The sequence below is a fragment of the Rhinopithecus bieti genome, unplaced genomic scaffold (genome assembly GCF_001698545.2).
Source record: "Rhinopithecus bieti isolate Rb0 unplaced genomic scaffold, ASM169854v2 scaffold_63942, whole genome shotgun sequence".
Taxonomy (NCBI): domain Eukaryota; kingdom Metazoa; phylum Chordata; class Mammalia; order Primates; family Cercopithecidae; genus Rhinopithecus; species Rhinopithecus bieti.
In genome coordinates, this window is record NW_016824266.1 from 379443 (window position 1) to 395758 (window position 16316).

General features: G+C 42.8%; 2 protein-coding genes and 1 pseudogene across 2 annotated transcripts in view; 1 reads left to right on the forward strand and 2 right to left on the reverse strand.

Annotated features, from left to right (window-relative positions):
- NCOR1 (nuclear receptor corepressor 1) overlaps nt 1-16316 on the forward strand; it is a 197874-nt gene that overhangs the window by 173989 nt on the left and 7569 nt on the right. Inside the window, 4 exon segments of the mRNA XM_017862217.1 lie at nt 5792-5935; nt 7655-7797; nt 13875-13928; nt 14709-14930. Of these exon segments, the coding sequence (XP_017717706.1) occupies nt 5792-5935; nt 7655-7797; nt 13875-13928; nt 14709-14930 (563 nt within the window).
- Nucleotides 9352-10247, reverse strand: LOC108522158 (60S acidic ribosomal protein P1 pseudogene; annotated as a pseudogene).
- Nucleotides 9352-16316, reverse strand: part of TTC19 (tetratricopeptide repeat domain 19) — a 51083-nt gene continuing 44118 nt past the window's right edge. The window contains exon 9 of the mRNA XM_017862218.1: nt 9352-10342. Coding sequence (XP_017717707.1) covers nt 10326-10342 — 17 coding nt within the window. The 3' untranslated portion in view covers nt 9352-10325. The remainder of the gene's footprint in view (nt 10343-16316) is intronic.

The window sequence follows — 16316 nt, forward strand, 5'->3', positions numbered from 1 at the left end:
TTTTTTTTTTTTTGCACACTGATGTACCCTGAGACTTTGCTGAAGTTGTTTTTCAGCTTAAGGAGCTTTGGGGCTGAGACTATGGAGTTTTCTAGATATGTGGTTATCCCTCTGCAAACAGAGATAGTTTGACTTCTTTTCTTCCTATGTGGATGCCCTTTCTTTCTTTCTCTTGCCTGATCACCCTGGTCAGGACTTCCAATAGGATGTTGAATAAAAATGGTGACAGAGGGCATCCTTTTCTTGTGCTGGCTTTCAAGAGGAATGCTTCCAGCTTTTCCCCATTCAGTATGATTTGGCTGTGGGTTTTCATATATGGCTTTTTATTATGTTGAGGTATGTTCCTTCAATACCTAGTTTACTGAGAGTTTTTAACATGAAAGGGTATTGAATTTCATTGAAAGCCTTTTATGCATCTATTGAGATTTGTGTATATTGAACCAGCCTTGCATCCCAGGGATAAAATCTACTTGATTGTGGTGGATAAGCTGTTTAGTGTTTTGCTGGATTTGGTTTGCCAGTATTTTGTTGAGGATTTTTGCATTGATGTTCATCAAGGATATTGGCTGGAAGTTTTCTTTTTATTGTTGTTGTGTCTCTGCCAAGTTTTGGTATCAGGATGATGCTGGCCTATCAGGAGAACCTGCTCCCGATGTTTAACGTGGGTTCTTTTCTATTTCCGAAGTGTCTTGGCTGGGTTGAGAAATAAAGGGAAAGAGCACAAGAGACAGAAGTTTAAAGCTGGGTGTCCGGGGGAGACATCACATGTCGGCAGGATCCATGATGTTCTCCAAGCCGTAGAACCAGCAAGTTTTTATTCGCGCTTTTCAAAAGGGGAGGGAGTGCGTGAATAGGGTGTGGGTCACAGAGATCACATACTTCACAAGGTAATAAAATATCACAAAGCAAATGGAGGCAGGGCAAGATCACATGACCACCGGATGAGGTGAAATTAAAATTGCTAATTAAGTTTTGGGCACTGTGCCCGAAACAGTGATAACATTGTTTACATCTTATCAGGAAACAGGGTTTGAGAGCAGACAACCTGTCTGACCACAATTTATTAGGCGGGAATTTTCCTCGTCCTAATAAGCCTGGGAGCACTACAGGAGACCGGGGCTTATTTCATCCCGTCGGCTTCGACCATAAAAGACAAAAGACGGCACGCTTCTAAAGGGGCCATGTATAAGCCTACCTTCAGGGCACATTCTCTTTCTCAGGGATGTTGCTTGCTGAGAAAAAGAATCCAGCGATATTTCTCCTGTTTGCTTTTGAAAGAGGAGAAATATAGCTCTGTTCTGTCCGGCTCACCAGCGGCCAGTTCAAAGTTCCTCTCTTGTTCCCTGAACGTCGCTGTTATCCTGTTCTTTTTTTAAGATGCCCAGATTTCATATTGTTCAAACACACATGCTCTACAAACAATTTGTGCAGTTGACACAATCACAGGGTCCTGAGGCAACATTCATCCTCCTCAGTTTACAAAGAAGATGACAAGACAGGCATAGGAAATCACAAGGATATTCACTGGGGAAGTGATAAGTGTCCATGAAATCGCCACAATTTATGTTCAGAGATTACAATAAAGACAGGTGTAAGAAATTAGAAAAGTACTAATTTGGGGAACTAATAAATGTCCATGAAATCTTCACAATTTATGTTCTTCTGCTGTGGCTTCAGCCGGTCCCTCTGTTCAGGGTCCCTGACTTCCCACAACACTGGCCTCATAGAATGAGATAGGGAGGAGTCCTTTCTCAATGTGTGGAATATTTTCAGCAGGAATAGCTCCAGCTCTTTTTGTATATCTGGTAGAATTCAGCTGTGAATGTGTCTGGTCATGGGCTTTTTTGGGGTGGTAGGCTATTTATTACTGACTCAATTGCAGAGCACGTTATTGGTCTGTTCAGGGAATCAGTTTTTTCCTGGTTCAGTTTTGGGAGGGTGTATGTGTCCAGAAATTTATCCATTTCTTCTAGATTTCCTAGGTTATATGCATAAAGGTGTTCATAATATTCTAATGATTGTGTTTCTCTGGGGTCAGTGGTAATATTCCCCTTGTCATTTCTGATTGTGTTTATTTGAATCTTCTCTATTAGTCTTAAGTAGTGGTCTGTTTTATTAATTTTTTCTAAAAACCAGATCCTGAAGCCGGGCATGGTGGCTCATGCCTGTAATCCCAGCACTTTGGGAGGCTGACGCGGGCGGATCAGGAGGCCAGGGGATCGAGAGGCTAACACGGTGAAACCCTGTCTCTACTTAAAAAAAAAAAAAAAAAAAAAAAATTAGCCAGGTGTGCTGTCAGGTGCCTGTAGTTCCAGCTACTCGGGAGGCTGAGGTAGGAGAATGGCGTGAACCCGGGAGGCAGAGCTTGCAGTGAGCCGAGATTGTGCCACTGCACTCCAGCCTGGGCGACCGAGTGAGACTCTGTCTCAAAAAAAAAAAAAAAAAAAAAAAAAAAAACCAGATCCTGAATTTGTTGATCTTTTGAGTAGTTTTTTGTGTCTCAGTCTCCTTCAGTTCAGCTTCAGTTTTGGTTCTTTTTTTTTTCTTTTGAGACGGAGTTTCGCTCTTGTTGCCCAGGCTGGAGTGCAATGGCGCGATCTCGGCTCACTGCAACCTCTGCCTCCTGGGTTCAAGCAATTCTCCTGCCTCAGCCTCCCAAGTAACTGGGATTACAAGCATGCACAACCATCCCAGTTAATTTTGTATTTTTTTAGTGGAGACAGGGTTTCTCCACATTGGTCAGGCTGATCTCAAACTCCTGATCTCAGGTGATCCGCCTGCCTCGACCTCTCAAAGTGCTGGGTGGGATTACAGGTGTGAGTCACTGCACCTGGCAGTTTTGGTGATTTCTTGTCTTCTGCTAGCTTTGGGATTTGTTTGCTCTTGGTTGTGATGTTAGCTTGTTAACTTGAGATCTTTCTTTTTGATGTGGATATTTAGTGCTATAAATTTCCCTGTCAACACTGCCTTAGCTGTGTCCCAGAGATTCTGGTATGTTGTATCTTTGTTCTCATTAGTTTCAAAAAACTTGCTTTCTGCCTTTATTTCATTATGTACTCCAGGAGCAGGTTATTCCATTTCCATTAGAATTGTATGGAGTGATTTTTATAAGCAAAACACAGAGGAGTTTCTCTATAGTTCTAGAAAAGGATGTGAGGCAGTAAATCATAAAAATGGCTGACAGATATTGAGAGTTGAGGGTTGCATAGGAAAGAGAGGTAGAAGTAAGGGTATGTGTGCTAATTTCTTCATTTTTAAAAAAGAAAATATAAAAGGCTGAAGTATGCTATGTAAAGGCAAAATGGACAAAATTAAAATAGGCAAGCCAGCACGGTGGCCGACACCTTTAATCTCAGTGCTTTGGGAGACCAAGGTGAGAGGATCTCTTGAGGCCAGGGGTTCAAGACCAGCCTGGGCAACATAGTGAGACCCCCATCTCCACAAAAAAAACTAAAAAATAAAATTGCCCAGGCATGGTGGCATGCACCTGTAGTCCCAGCTGCTTGGGAGCCTGAGGTGGGAGGATCATGTGAGCCCAGAAGTCGAGGCTGCAGTAAGCAGTGATCATACTACTACACTCTAGCCTGAGTGACAGAGGGAGACCCTGTCTCAAAATAAAATAAAATAAAATGGGCAACAACAGAGAAGGCAAATAAAATTCTTCATCTTTCATGAAAGAGAGTTAACAGATACTGTTTCAAGTTTTATAAATCAAAAACATGTTTAAGATTATTTACCAAGTTTTGGAGGTAAACACCAAAACAACTAAAAAAAAAAAAAGTGGCTATCTTGAATAACTGGATGGACTGATTGGGAAAGGTCATAACAAATCATGTTATAATTTTGCTTTAGTGTTATAGTCATAATTCAGATGTTGAAAGTCACAGGTGGCTTTAATATGCATAATCACTATGTCAAAAAATTTCAGGGGAGCCGGGTGTGGTGGCTCACACCTGTAATCCCAGCACTTTCGGAGGCGAGGCAGGTGTGTCACTTGAGGTCAGGAGTTTGAGACCATCCTGGCCAACATGGTGAAACCCTGTCTCTAATAAAACGACAAAAATCAGCCAAGTGTGGTGGTGGCTACCTGTACTCCCAGCTACTTGGGAGGCTGAGGCACTAGAATTCCTTCAACCTGGGAGGTGGAGGTTGCAGTGAGCCAATATCATGCTATTGCACTCCAGCCTGGGTGACAGAGCAAGACTCTGTCTTAAAAAAAAAAAAAAAAAAAAAAATTGGGGTGTGGTGGGGCCAGGTGCTTGTAATTCCAAATACTTTTAGAGGCTGAGGTGGGAGGATTGCTTGAGGCCAGCAATTTAATTTAATTTATTTTAATTTAATTTAATTAATTTTTTGTAGAGACCCGTCTCTACAAAAAATTTAAAATGTGCCACACGACATAATAAAACATATAATAAAAACATTAGCTGGGCATGGTGATGCATGCCTGTAATCCCAGGTACTCAGGAGATGGAAGTGAGAGGATCACTTGAGCTCAAGAGTTTGAGGCTGCAGTGAGCTATGATTGCACTCCTGTACTCCAGCCTGGTCAACCTGTCTCTAAAAAATAAAAATTGTAATAATAAGATAAATGGGCCAGGCACGGTGGCTCATGCCTGTAATCCTAGCACTTTCGGAGGCCCAAGCAGGCGGATCACCTGAGGTCAGGAGGCCTAGCCAACATGGTGAAACTCCGTCTGTACTAAAATTACAAAAATTAGCCGGGGAGTGGTGGCGGGCGCCTGTAATTCCAGCTACTCGGGAGGCTGAGGCAGGAGAACCGCTTGAACCTGGGAGGCAGAGGTTGCAGTGAGCTGAGATCATATCACTGCACTCCAGCCTGGGTGACAAAGCCAGACTCTGTCTCAAAAAAAAAAAAAAGAGAGATAAATGGGTGGGAGCTAAATAGTGTATCTATCTTATATTATTCTTACCAAATGGTATCCGCAGAAAAATATAAAATTGCAGAGAACCCCTCTGCCATAATATAGTGTAACTAGAACCTATGTTGACTCTCACGCCTGTAATCCCAGCACTTTGGGAGGCCGAGGTGGGCGGATCAGGTGGGCCGGATCACGAGTCAAGGAGATCGAGACCATCCCTGGCTAACAAGGTGAAACCCGTCTCCACTAAAAAACAAAAGATTAGCCGGAGCGGGTGGCAGATGCCTTAGTTCCAGCTACTCGGAGGCTGGGCAGGAGGAATGGCGTGAACCCGGGAGGGAGGTTGCAATGACCGAGCATCACACCCACTGCCCTCCAGATCTGGGCGACAGGCGGAGACTCTTCGCAAAAAAGAAAGAAAAAAAAAAAAAAAGAAAGAACATAAGTTGACTCGCCTGATAAAACTCCTTGGGTGTCAGTTTAGTACTGAAGTCCTTTATCTTTAACTTGATGATGAAAGAACTGGTCAGTCATGACTCAAAATAGGTAGGAAAACCCTTGAGGTTTTCCTAAGGAGCCAAGGGTGGGATGGCGTCTGACGTTGAAGGACATGTGGGGAGCCTCAAGGACGCAACTTCTGCCACTGCTGCTGCCCAGGCAGCGCTGTCTGATGACGTGACTCCTGGATCCACGGGGTGTGCATGGGTCAAGTGGCAGTAACACAGTGGTTTTTGTTTATTTGTTTTAACTATGTATATAGTGAATACCTGAGGTAACTTTTTTTTCTGATAGAAATTGGCAGCTTTTGCTCCTTCTCCTGAATGAAGTCATGAGTTAACAAGTTTCTGTTTAGGTAAGTCTCAGGTGCGCCTTTGAAACACAATCTAATATTTCACATGTTACAATAGTAGGCCTGGAAAATCCCCAGAGAGGAGTCACGTCTCTTCGGAGCCCTACGAGCCCATCTCCCCACCCCAGGTTCCAGTTGTGCATGAGAAACAGGACAGCTTGCTGCTGTTGTCTCAGAGGGGCGCAGAGCCTGCAGAGCAGAGGTACGTGCACTTCCTAGTCCCTTCATGGCGCGGGTGCTCATGCTCTAACATTTCCTTCAGTTGGTGCCATTTTTCTCCTTTGGGCTTTTATGTCTGGATGGCATTCTCAGAGGATCATTTGTCTCTGTTTTCCTACTGATTTAATGCTAGTGGATTTTAGCAAAAAGAAAGTATTTATAATATGACATTTAAATAGGTTAGAAAGTATTTGTTCATTATTCTTGAAATTAAATCTTTCTAGATTTTTTTTTAATGTTTTTGTCTAGGGGAAAGGGTCATCCATTGATTCAGCCAACATTTGAATGCTTACTGTATACCAAGCACTGTGGACTCTGAATAGATTTAATCTTACCTATTTCTAACCCTGACCCCAACCCTATTAGTTATTAAATTATTATCCCCATTTGACTAGATGCCTTTGAGTTGGCTCCTTTCCAGTCAATCTCCATACCTCCACCTGGGTGATTTGTCTAAAACTCATGCAGAATCCAGCACCCAGTCTTTAGCATGGTATCTGAGTTCTTGCATGACCAGGTGTATGCTGCGCATTCAGCTTCACTTCCCTCTGCATCACCCCTACACTGGAATCTCTGTCCAAATCATGTTGTTTATTGTTCCCTGAATTCCGTAGTCATGCAGTTTGCCTAGTGCTGAACCCTTCACTGATGCGCTGAAAGCCAGACCTGTCACTTGCTCATGGTCGTACTGATACTAATGGGGAAGGGCCAGTTTTAAACGAAGGTGTAACTCCAAATAGCTAGTGCCTGTCTTACAATGTGTTGCTATTAATTTATTGCATTTATTCTTAGGGAGCTAAACAGATATTGGTACTTTTCAATGAAATAAAGAAAATCCATTTTTGGAGAGGGAGTGATGTTCAATTTTATTATACATTTACGTCTTTCCCCCTATGTTTATGAGTGTTTTGAGGACAGGGACCATGTCTTATTCCTGTTCCTATCACCTTAATTGTCTTTCCTGGCATAGAGGAAGTGTTCTTGTGTTTGAATGATGAATGAATCCACATGACTGGATTAGGCTGTCAATAACCTATATTCTCTGTTCTCAGCTCTAGCTAGACCCTTGTGGCCTTGAGCTGTTAGGGGAAACTTGTTTTTTAAAATGTGTTAGTATAGGAAGCTGCCAATAAAATATGAAACTCTTTATATTAAACTCAGCTCATTTGTTAGGTGGCTTGAAATGATTGTTAACAAATAGGCAGTTTTATTCCTATACTGTTGTGTTCCAGTCCAGCTGTTGATTGCTTAGATATGAGTTCTTAATATTTTACAGGCAAGCGTGCTATTAGTTTTAATTGTAGTTTACTTAAAACTAATTCTAGTCAAATAGTTCCCAGTTTAGGTGGTAACCATGAATATATCAATGTTTGTGCTGTTAAGGAGAAGGCATCACAATAAGCTGTTTCTGAGTTCTCCTATTAATATTCATTTGCTACTTCATTCCTTCCGAAGAATTTCTGCTCTAGATTATCTCCATTCTAATTCTAATTTTATGATTTCATTTTGAGAGCTAAATCCTTTATCCTCAAATGATGTACTAAGTGATTTATGATTACATACTGTTTCTTAGGGCTGTAACCACAAACACGGGATGAGGAGGCAGTAGTTTTCTAAGTACTCTCTGAATGTTGTCATTGATAGGAATGTCCCCAGGATTAGGAGTACGTGGTTGTAATATACTTAACTTTGGCCCTAACAGGAATGATTCCCGGTCACCAGGGAGTATAAGCTACTTGCCTTCATTCTTCACCAAGCTTGAAAATACATCACCCATGGTTAAATCAAAGAAGCAGGAGATTTTTCGTAAGTTGAACTCCTCTGGTGGAGGTGACTCTGATATGGGTAAGTGGGATTTCTTTCATGAACCCCAAATAAAACATGCATTAATAATGATCTCCGGTGTTGCCTCTCCTATAACGCTTGAGTTTGAAGGCTCTTTACAGGACATCTATCCAACACATCTGATCCTAGAGTTCCTTCTCAAGTATCTGCCAGCCCATGAAGAGTTCTAATTAGGAAGTAGGAGTTCGCTCCTTTCTGAAGCTGTGCCATTTCTCTTTGAAGGAATGCTGTGTCTAGGTTACTTTTCTTTATGTGGGATTGGATTAACTCTCCACAGTTTATTTTTCTTTCTCCCCTACCCATCAGTCTTCCTTTTGTCCATTTGGGCCCATCCCCACGTAACACCTCCTCAGATATTTGAAGACGTGTCTTTCAGGAGTCCTCTCAATCAATGTCCCCAGTTTCATCAGCTGTGCATCACATGTCCTCATTCTTAGTACCCCTACCATCTCAATTATTCTCCACCAAAAACATTTAGCCTAGCCTTTCACTAGGTTTCAAGTAATACAAAATAGTGTAATATGATCTATGCTAAATTCATCATTTTTCGCCTAAGACTATTTAAAGTAGCATTTAAACTAGCCTGAGACTATTAGCTGTTGTGCTGGCAGCCTGTACACTGTTAAGTTATGAAGTATACTGTTAAGTACTTAGTATGAATGTTGATGTCAAGGTCTTGGGCTACTTTTAATTCATGCCTTGCCCTCGCTCTACTTTTGCAATAAGTAGCTCCAACTATAGGACAAGTCCAAGTCTGTCTGTGCTAGCTCCAGTCCAACTACTTTTTCTACCCTACTGGTGTTTTTCTGGACTTGAGTTGATTCATTCACTATTCATATGCAACTCTGATAAACTCACAGTGTAAAAATACAACATTGGCCAGGCACGGTGGCTCACACCTGGAATCTCAGCACTTTGGGAGGCCAAGGCAGGAGGACTGATTGGGCCCAGGAGTTCGAGATTAGCCTGGACAACACAGGGAGACCCCGTCTCTACAAAATATAAAAAACTAGCTGGGTGCGGTGGTATATGCCCCTGTAGTCCCATTTACATGGGAAGCTGAGGTGGGAGGATCACTTGAGCCTGAGAAATTGAGGCTGCAGTGAGCCATGATCGCTCCAGCCTAAGCCACAGAGTAAGATGTCTCAAGAAAAAAAAAAAAATTACAAAAATTGTCTGGGTGTGGTGGCTCACGCCCGTAATCCTAGCACTTTGCGAGGCCAAGGTGGGTGGATCACCTGAGATCAAGAGTTTGAGACCAGCCTGGGCAACATGGTGAAACCCTGTCTCTACTAAAAATATAAAAATCAGCTGGTCATGGTGGCGTGCGCCTATGATCCCAGCTACTTGGGAGGCTGAAGCATGAGAATCACTTGAACCTGGGAGGCAGAGGTTGCAGTGAGCCAAGATCTTGCCACTGCACTACAGCCTGGGCAACAGAGCGAGTCTCTGTCTCAAAAAAATAATAAATAAAGTAAAACTATAAAATCAGTAATAATGGTAGCAAAAGATTATCTAGCACGTACTATGTGGTAGGCTCTATTCTAAGCATGCGTAGATATAATCTCATTTATTCCTCACAACAACCCTACATATTACACATTACAATTATCTCCATTTTGTAGATGAGGAAACAGACTCAAGTTTAAGAGTTGGAACAGGTTACATATCTAGTAAGTAATGAGGCTGCTGTTCAAACCCCAGCATTCCAACTCCAGAGTCCATGTTGCTCATGATGGACCAGCTGGCTTCTAACAGTTCCATACTCATAGCATCTTAGGCAGATTGTTGGTAAATACCCTGGCTAATGCTCTGTGGCAGAACCTTTCGTCTGGGTTGATATGCAAGTATTAATGAGAACATCCTCGTGCTCTCAGCACTCTCTCAGCACTCAGTACTATCCCCCGGTCTTATCAGTCTTTTCCTCAGTCCCTGTGATAGAAAGACTTTGGGTATACCATAGTCTGGTTTATTCTTTTTTTTTTTTCTTCTTAAGTTTAGCTTTGTGTTGAACACATTATAAGAGATTTAGTCAAAACGACCAAAGCCCATGTCATCACACTCCTCAGATTCTTCCTTCTTTGCTTCCACTTTCTTCTCTTCAGCTGGAGCAGCAGTAGTGGAGTGGGCAGGATCTCCTGCTGGTGCAGCACCAGCTGCTGGAGCAGGTCCACCAGCCCCTACACTGCAAATGAGGCTCCCAGTGTTGACATTGGCCAGGGCCATTGCAAACAAGCTAGACCAAAAAGGTTCAACATTTACACCAGTTGCTTAATGAGGGCATTGGTCTTATCCTCTGTGATGGTCACCTCATTGCCATGCAGAGTGAGGGCTGAGTAGATGCAGGCAAGCTCGGAGACAGAGGCCAGGGCACGGGCGAGCGTGGGGCTGGCACTGCCGGACGTGGTGCTAGTCGCTGGATCAAGTGAGGGCCTCACCCCAACGTGGCCTTAGCTTCTTTGGAAGGACTGAGCACTGTGGCGGCAGCTGAGGAAAGGGCGATCTGCTTTATTTCTGTGATCTGCCATCTAGTAGTCTCCTGACCCTGTCAAAAGAAAGGAAAGTTGGGGGCCTTGCACTGTGATATGTGTTTAGATCTGTGCCACTTTGTTTCTGAACTTGTCCTCGCTCTTAATTACTAGATTCTCTGTTTAGGTGGCAACAAAATAATCTAAAAGACAAATATTTTAGAATGCTGACCAGAATTGTTATCAGGCTTACAGATAGCCTTTCTTTTCTTTTTTCTTTTTTTTTTTTTTTTTTGAGATGGAGTTTTACTCCGTGGCCCAGGCTGGAGTGCAGTGACACGATCTCGGCTCACTGCAACCTCTGCCTCCCGGGTTCATGTGATTCTCCTGCACCAGTATTACAGGCACCCACCACCAAGTCCGGCTAATTTTGTATTTTTAGTAGAGACAGGGTTTCTCCATGTTGGCCAGGCTGGTCTCGAACTCCCAACCTCAGGTGATCCGCCCACCTCAGCCTCCCAAAGTGCTGGGATTACAGGCGTGAGCCACCGTGTCTGGCCACCTTTCTTCTAAAAAAATACTGTTATTACTATTTTCTGTCTCCAGTCTTCAACAGTTTAATGTATTATTTGCAGCTCCTCAAGTGTCACCAACAAAAATATACTCTCATTTTCAAATTCTCTCGGCACTCATAGATGAATCTGTGTGAGCATGGAGAGCTAGAGATCTCAGTGCAGCCGGGAACTGAGATGCAAATCATTTCACCTTTGTGTGGTTTGCTCGCATCCTCTAGTCTGTCTTACCATTAAAGTGGGAAACTCTTGACAGGGAAATGCCATGTTTGAAATGAAGAAGCCTACTTTATAGTTTCTCCTCTCTTGCCTAATGTTTTGAGTAGTGTACTATGTTGGGTGTTTTAGTATGCCATATGGCCTCTACTCCCTGAAGCTGTATGATGAAACAAGTACCTAACTTTAACAGGAGATAATTAATGTCTTAAGGGAAGTACTAACAGAATTGCTTTAGAGTCTGGGATTTTTTTTTTTTTATTGCAAGAACTGTTTTTCATGGTGGAAAGGAGAATTTATATTAAAGAACCAGTGGGCTCCTGGGCCCACCATGGCACATTTAGCCTTCACTGGGAAGCAGAACTAAATGAAAGCCATCAGCGGCTAACACAGCTTCACTTCAGCTCATTGTATCTGAATCCAGTGTTCCCAAGGACATCAATGACTTTATTGTTTTGAAAACTGTAATGCTTTAAAACTTACTTTATTGGATCTCTTTGCAGCTTTTGACACAGTGAACCACTTTCCTTCCCTGAAATGCTTTCTTTTGGCTTTCTGATGCCATGTTCTCCTGTTTCTTCTCTACTCTGGCCACTTACGTCTCCTTAGAAGTTCAGTCTTGCTTTGCCTGGCCCTTGACTGTTAAGTTTTCCCCAGGGCTCACTTCTTAGCCCCTTTCTCCTCATGCCTTATAATCTGAGTCATCTCATCTACTCGGGATTTGAATGGTCACCTGTATGCTGAAAACTCCCAAATTTGTATCTGTACTCCAGCTTTTCCTACTAAGCTCTACTTACATATCTTTGCAGACCTCATTACTTCTTGACTAACTTACTGGCTCCTTAAGTATCTAAACTTAAATTCATATTCTACCTCCCCACACAAAAAGTTCCTCCTGCTTCCCTACCACAGTTACCTTTACTCCGGCTGTCACTATCCTGGTCTCTCTGCCTCCTGATGGGAGTTACCTCTTCCTGTCAAGTTGGCCTCCACAGTGGCTTTCACATATCTACCTTCCCTTCTGCTAAGTTCTGAGCAGTTACCACATTCTTGCTCAACAGTAGGTACCAGTCACCTGGACTGCTTATTAAATAGTTGAACTATGGGGCCCCAGGAATGTAGAAAAATTTGCTAAGCTACCCAGGTGATTCTAATTTGGCCTCAGCAAGTACCACACTGCACTGTAAGCTCCATAAGCAAAGGAAGGGGTATATTGCAAATGTAGTATCTAAGGATTATCACTGGTTAACTTATAGGAAATTGTCTTCATCTGACCATTTTTGATCAATAAGAAGGTAATCTTACAATTCAGCCAAATAACTGCTCAATTAAATATCTATTGAATGAATGAATGACTCCTATTCCACACAGTTCATGATAACAAGGTTCTGCTGTTTCAGGCTCAAGTGATTTACCTAGTCACCTGGCCCATAAGTAAGAAGACTATCATCCATGGCCATTGTTTTCTAGTTCTTCTGAAGACTTTTCTCCTCTGTCAGTTTAAAGCCTCCCTAATCAACCAAGTTTGTTTCTAGGCACATGCACTCTTCCCTCTTCTCTAATGTGCTCACCCCTTGGGTAAGAGTCCATCATTCTGTGGTTTCATTAGAAATTTCACATTGTGGCAGGGCACGGTAGCTCATGCCTGTAATCCCAGCACTTTGGGAGGCCGAGGTGGGCGGATCACCTGAGGTCAGGAATTCGAGACCAGCCTGGCCAAAATGGTGAAACTCCGTCTCTACTAAAAATACAAAAATTAGCTGGGTGTGGTGGTGGAGGTCTATAATCCCAGCTGCTCAGGAGGCTGAGGCAGGAGAATTGCTTGAACCCAGGAGGCAGAGGTTGCAGTGAGCCTAGATCACGCCATTGCACCCCAGCCTGGGTGACAATGCAACACCGTCCCAAAGGAAAAAAAAAAAAAAGAAATTTCACATTCTTCGGGACATATCATTTGGCCACCCACTTGCTTTCTGCATTCTTTTTTTCTCTTTAAAATTCTTAGCATCAAGTTGGGAATGACGGAAACACCAATTTATGTCCCAAATTCTTTCCCTTTCTGGCACACTGCTTTATTATAGGTGGTTCCCAGGTCTTATGCTGTTAGCATTCAAACTGAAGATTACAAGTTGCACAGTCAGCAGGAATGAAAAGGATCAACAGAGTCTTTTGTTTTTTCCAGCAAATATCCTGAGTTTCCAGTTAGCCATGCAGGGAAACACAGTCATTTTCATAGTATTCACTGTGGTGGCTTTCCTCTGGATCACATCCCAGGCTGCCTCAAACCTGTTGGTACTCGTGGCGGTCATCCCAGAGTCCAAGGTTTCTTCTTCATCAGAAAGCCTTGGTTCCTGTTCTGAGAACAGCATTTTCCTGTTTGTTTTTCTCCAGCAGTGCAAAGTTCCTTTCCCTTTTCTGGGTTACAGTGCTCCTTTATTTACTTTTTTGGGAGAGTCTCACTGTGTTGCCCAGGCTGGCGTCAAATTCCTGAGCTCAAGCAATCTTACCGCCTCAGCCTCCTGAGTAGGTGGGGGACTAGAAGTGCACCACTGCACACAGTTTATTGCTCTTCTTTTGATGTTCCTACCTTACCTATTTCCTGATTTCCTTTTAAAAAACAGCCTGGGCAACAGAGTGAGACCCTGTCTCAAAAAAAAAAAAAAAAAAAAGTTCTTCCATTTTATCTTCACTTAATGGGTGAAAAATAAAGGTTGAGGTCATGGAAAATAAAAAGATTAACTTTATTATAGGAATTTTTTGAGACTTTAGTTTGGTGTATATGATTATCACATCTTAATTAACTTGAATGTTTGCTTAAATATAGCAGCTGCTCAGCCAGGAACTGAGATCTTTAATCTGCCAGCAGTTACTACATCAGGTAAGATTGAAAAGACATTATTTACCAATACAAAATTGGCACAGCAGTAGTCAGTCCAACAAATATGTACTGAGTACCAACTGTATACCAGGGGAGTGACTGCTCTAATATGAAAAAATGAATAAATAAGTTAGTGAAGGAAGGTTTACCCAGTAGCACACAAAGGAACTGAGATCCAGTAAATACCTATTGAAAAGATAAATGAACAAAAAGAATGGAAACTATATTAAAGAACAATGTCGAAACTAGGGAACTGGGAAAACTGTTGAGTAACTTAGTGTGACTGATTCACTTGGGAAACAAATTTCCTTAAGGAGTTATTTGTGGATTAAGATGGTCTCTGGGCTGGGCGCAGTGGCTCACGCCTGTAATCCCAGCACTTTGGGAGGCCAAGGCAGGTGGATCACCTGAGGTTGGGAGTTCGAGACCATCCTGACCAACATGGTGAAACCCCGTTTCCTAAAAATACAAAAAAGTAGCCTGGTGTGGTTGTGGGTGCCTGTAGTCCCAGCTACTTGGGAGACTGAGGTGGGAGAATCCCTTGAACCTGGGAGACGGATGTTGCAGTGAGCCAAGATCACACCACTGCACTTCAGCCTGGGCGCGACAGAGACTGTCTCCAAAAAAAAAAAAAAGAGGGTCTCTGTGTGGTGGGTCCTGGTATTGTTCTAGGTCACTTGCCAAGTGCTATGTGTATTCAGTGGGCTGATGGGGCAGTGCATGTTTGTTTCCTGATTGGCCTTTCAGAAATAAGTGGAAATGTTTTTGATTCTTTTTCAGGCTCAGTTAGCTCTAGAGGCCATTCTTTTGCTGATCCTGCCAGCAATCTCGGGCTGGAAGACATTATCAGGAAGGCTCTCATGGGAAGCTTTGATGACAAAGTTGAGGATCATGGAGTTGTCATGTCCCAGCCTATGGGAGTAGTGCCTGGTACTGCCAACACCTCAGTTGTGACCAGTGGTGAGACACGGAGAGAGGAAGGGGACCCATCACCTCATTCAGGTACAGCTTTCATTTTATTGCTTTTCTGCTGCTTTTCCCCAAAAAAGCCAGTTTATTTCCCAAGCTCCGATGCATCACTAAGACATTTCATTTATGTCTTTATGTGCTCAGAGTTACCTCTTAGGGTTTCAGTTACTTAAAAAAGGTTTTTAAAAATCTACCCAGACATTATAGTAACATGAACAGAAATGGAAGAAAACTTTTACCCTAAGTGTCACCCTCCTGGGATGTCCATTTTTCGTTTGTTTGCATCTAGTCCTCATCTATACATACTACATTGTAATTATAACACAAATATGTTTTTGAATAAAAGTGATTTAACTGTAAACATTAGGTTTAATATAAAAGAATCATAAGCCGGCCGGGCACAGTGGCTCACGCCTGTAATCCCAGCACTTTGGGAGGCCGAGGCAGACCGATCATGAGGTCAAGAGATCGAGACCATCCTGGCCAACATGGTGAAACCCCATCTCTACAAAAAATACAAAAATTAGCTGGGCATGGTGGCAGGTACTCAGGAGGCTGAGGCAGGAGAATCGCTCGAACCCGAGAGGCGGAAGTTGCAGTAAGCCGAGGTCACGCCACTGCACTCCAGCCTGGCAACAGAGTGAAACTCTGTCTCAAAATACATACATACGTACATACATACACATACATACACACACACACACACAGTAAAATTAAAATAAAATAAAATAAAATAAATCATAAGCCATAGAAAAGAGTAGGAAAAAAGGTGTAATCATAGCACTTTGGGAGGCTAAGTTGGGTGGATCACTTGAGCTTAGGAGTTTGAAACCAGCCTGGGCAACATGGTGAAAACCCCATCTCTACAAAAATTACAAAAATTAATTGGGTGTGGTGGCTCACGCCTGTAGTCCCAGCTACTTGTGGGGGCCGAGGTAGGAAGATCACTTGAGCCCAGGAGGTGGAGGTTGCAGTGAGCCGCGATTGTGCCACTGCACTCCAGCCCAGGTGACAAAGTGAGACCCTGTCTCAAAAAAGAAAAAAAGAGTAGGAAAAAAGGGAAGAAAAAGAAACAGTTCTTCAGAGCCCATCATCCAGAATGCTAATGCTTCTATCTGGTAAGCATTGTGTCAGATATGTCTCTGGATAGCCAGAAAAGAGTTGCTAGAATGAGATTTTATACATTCTGTTAAAAACAAGCACACAAAAAAACCATAATGATCCTAAGCTTTAATCTTATAACCTTTTCCTTAATATTTTGAGAACTAATATCTCTTGTGCTTTTAAAAATTATCTGAAGTTGGCCGGGCGCGGTGGCTCACGCCTGTAATCCCAGCACTTTGGGAGGCCGAGACGGGCGGATCACAAGGTCAGGAGATCGAGACCATCCTGGCTAACACGGTGAAACCCCATCTCTAC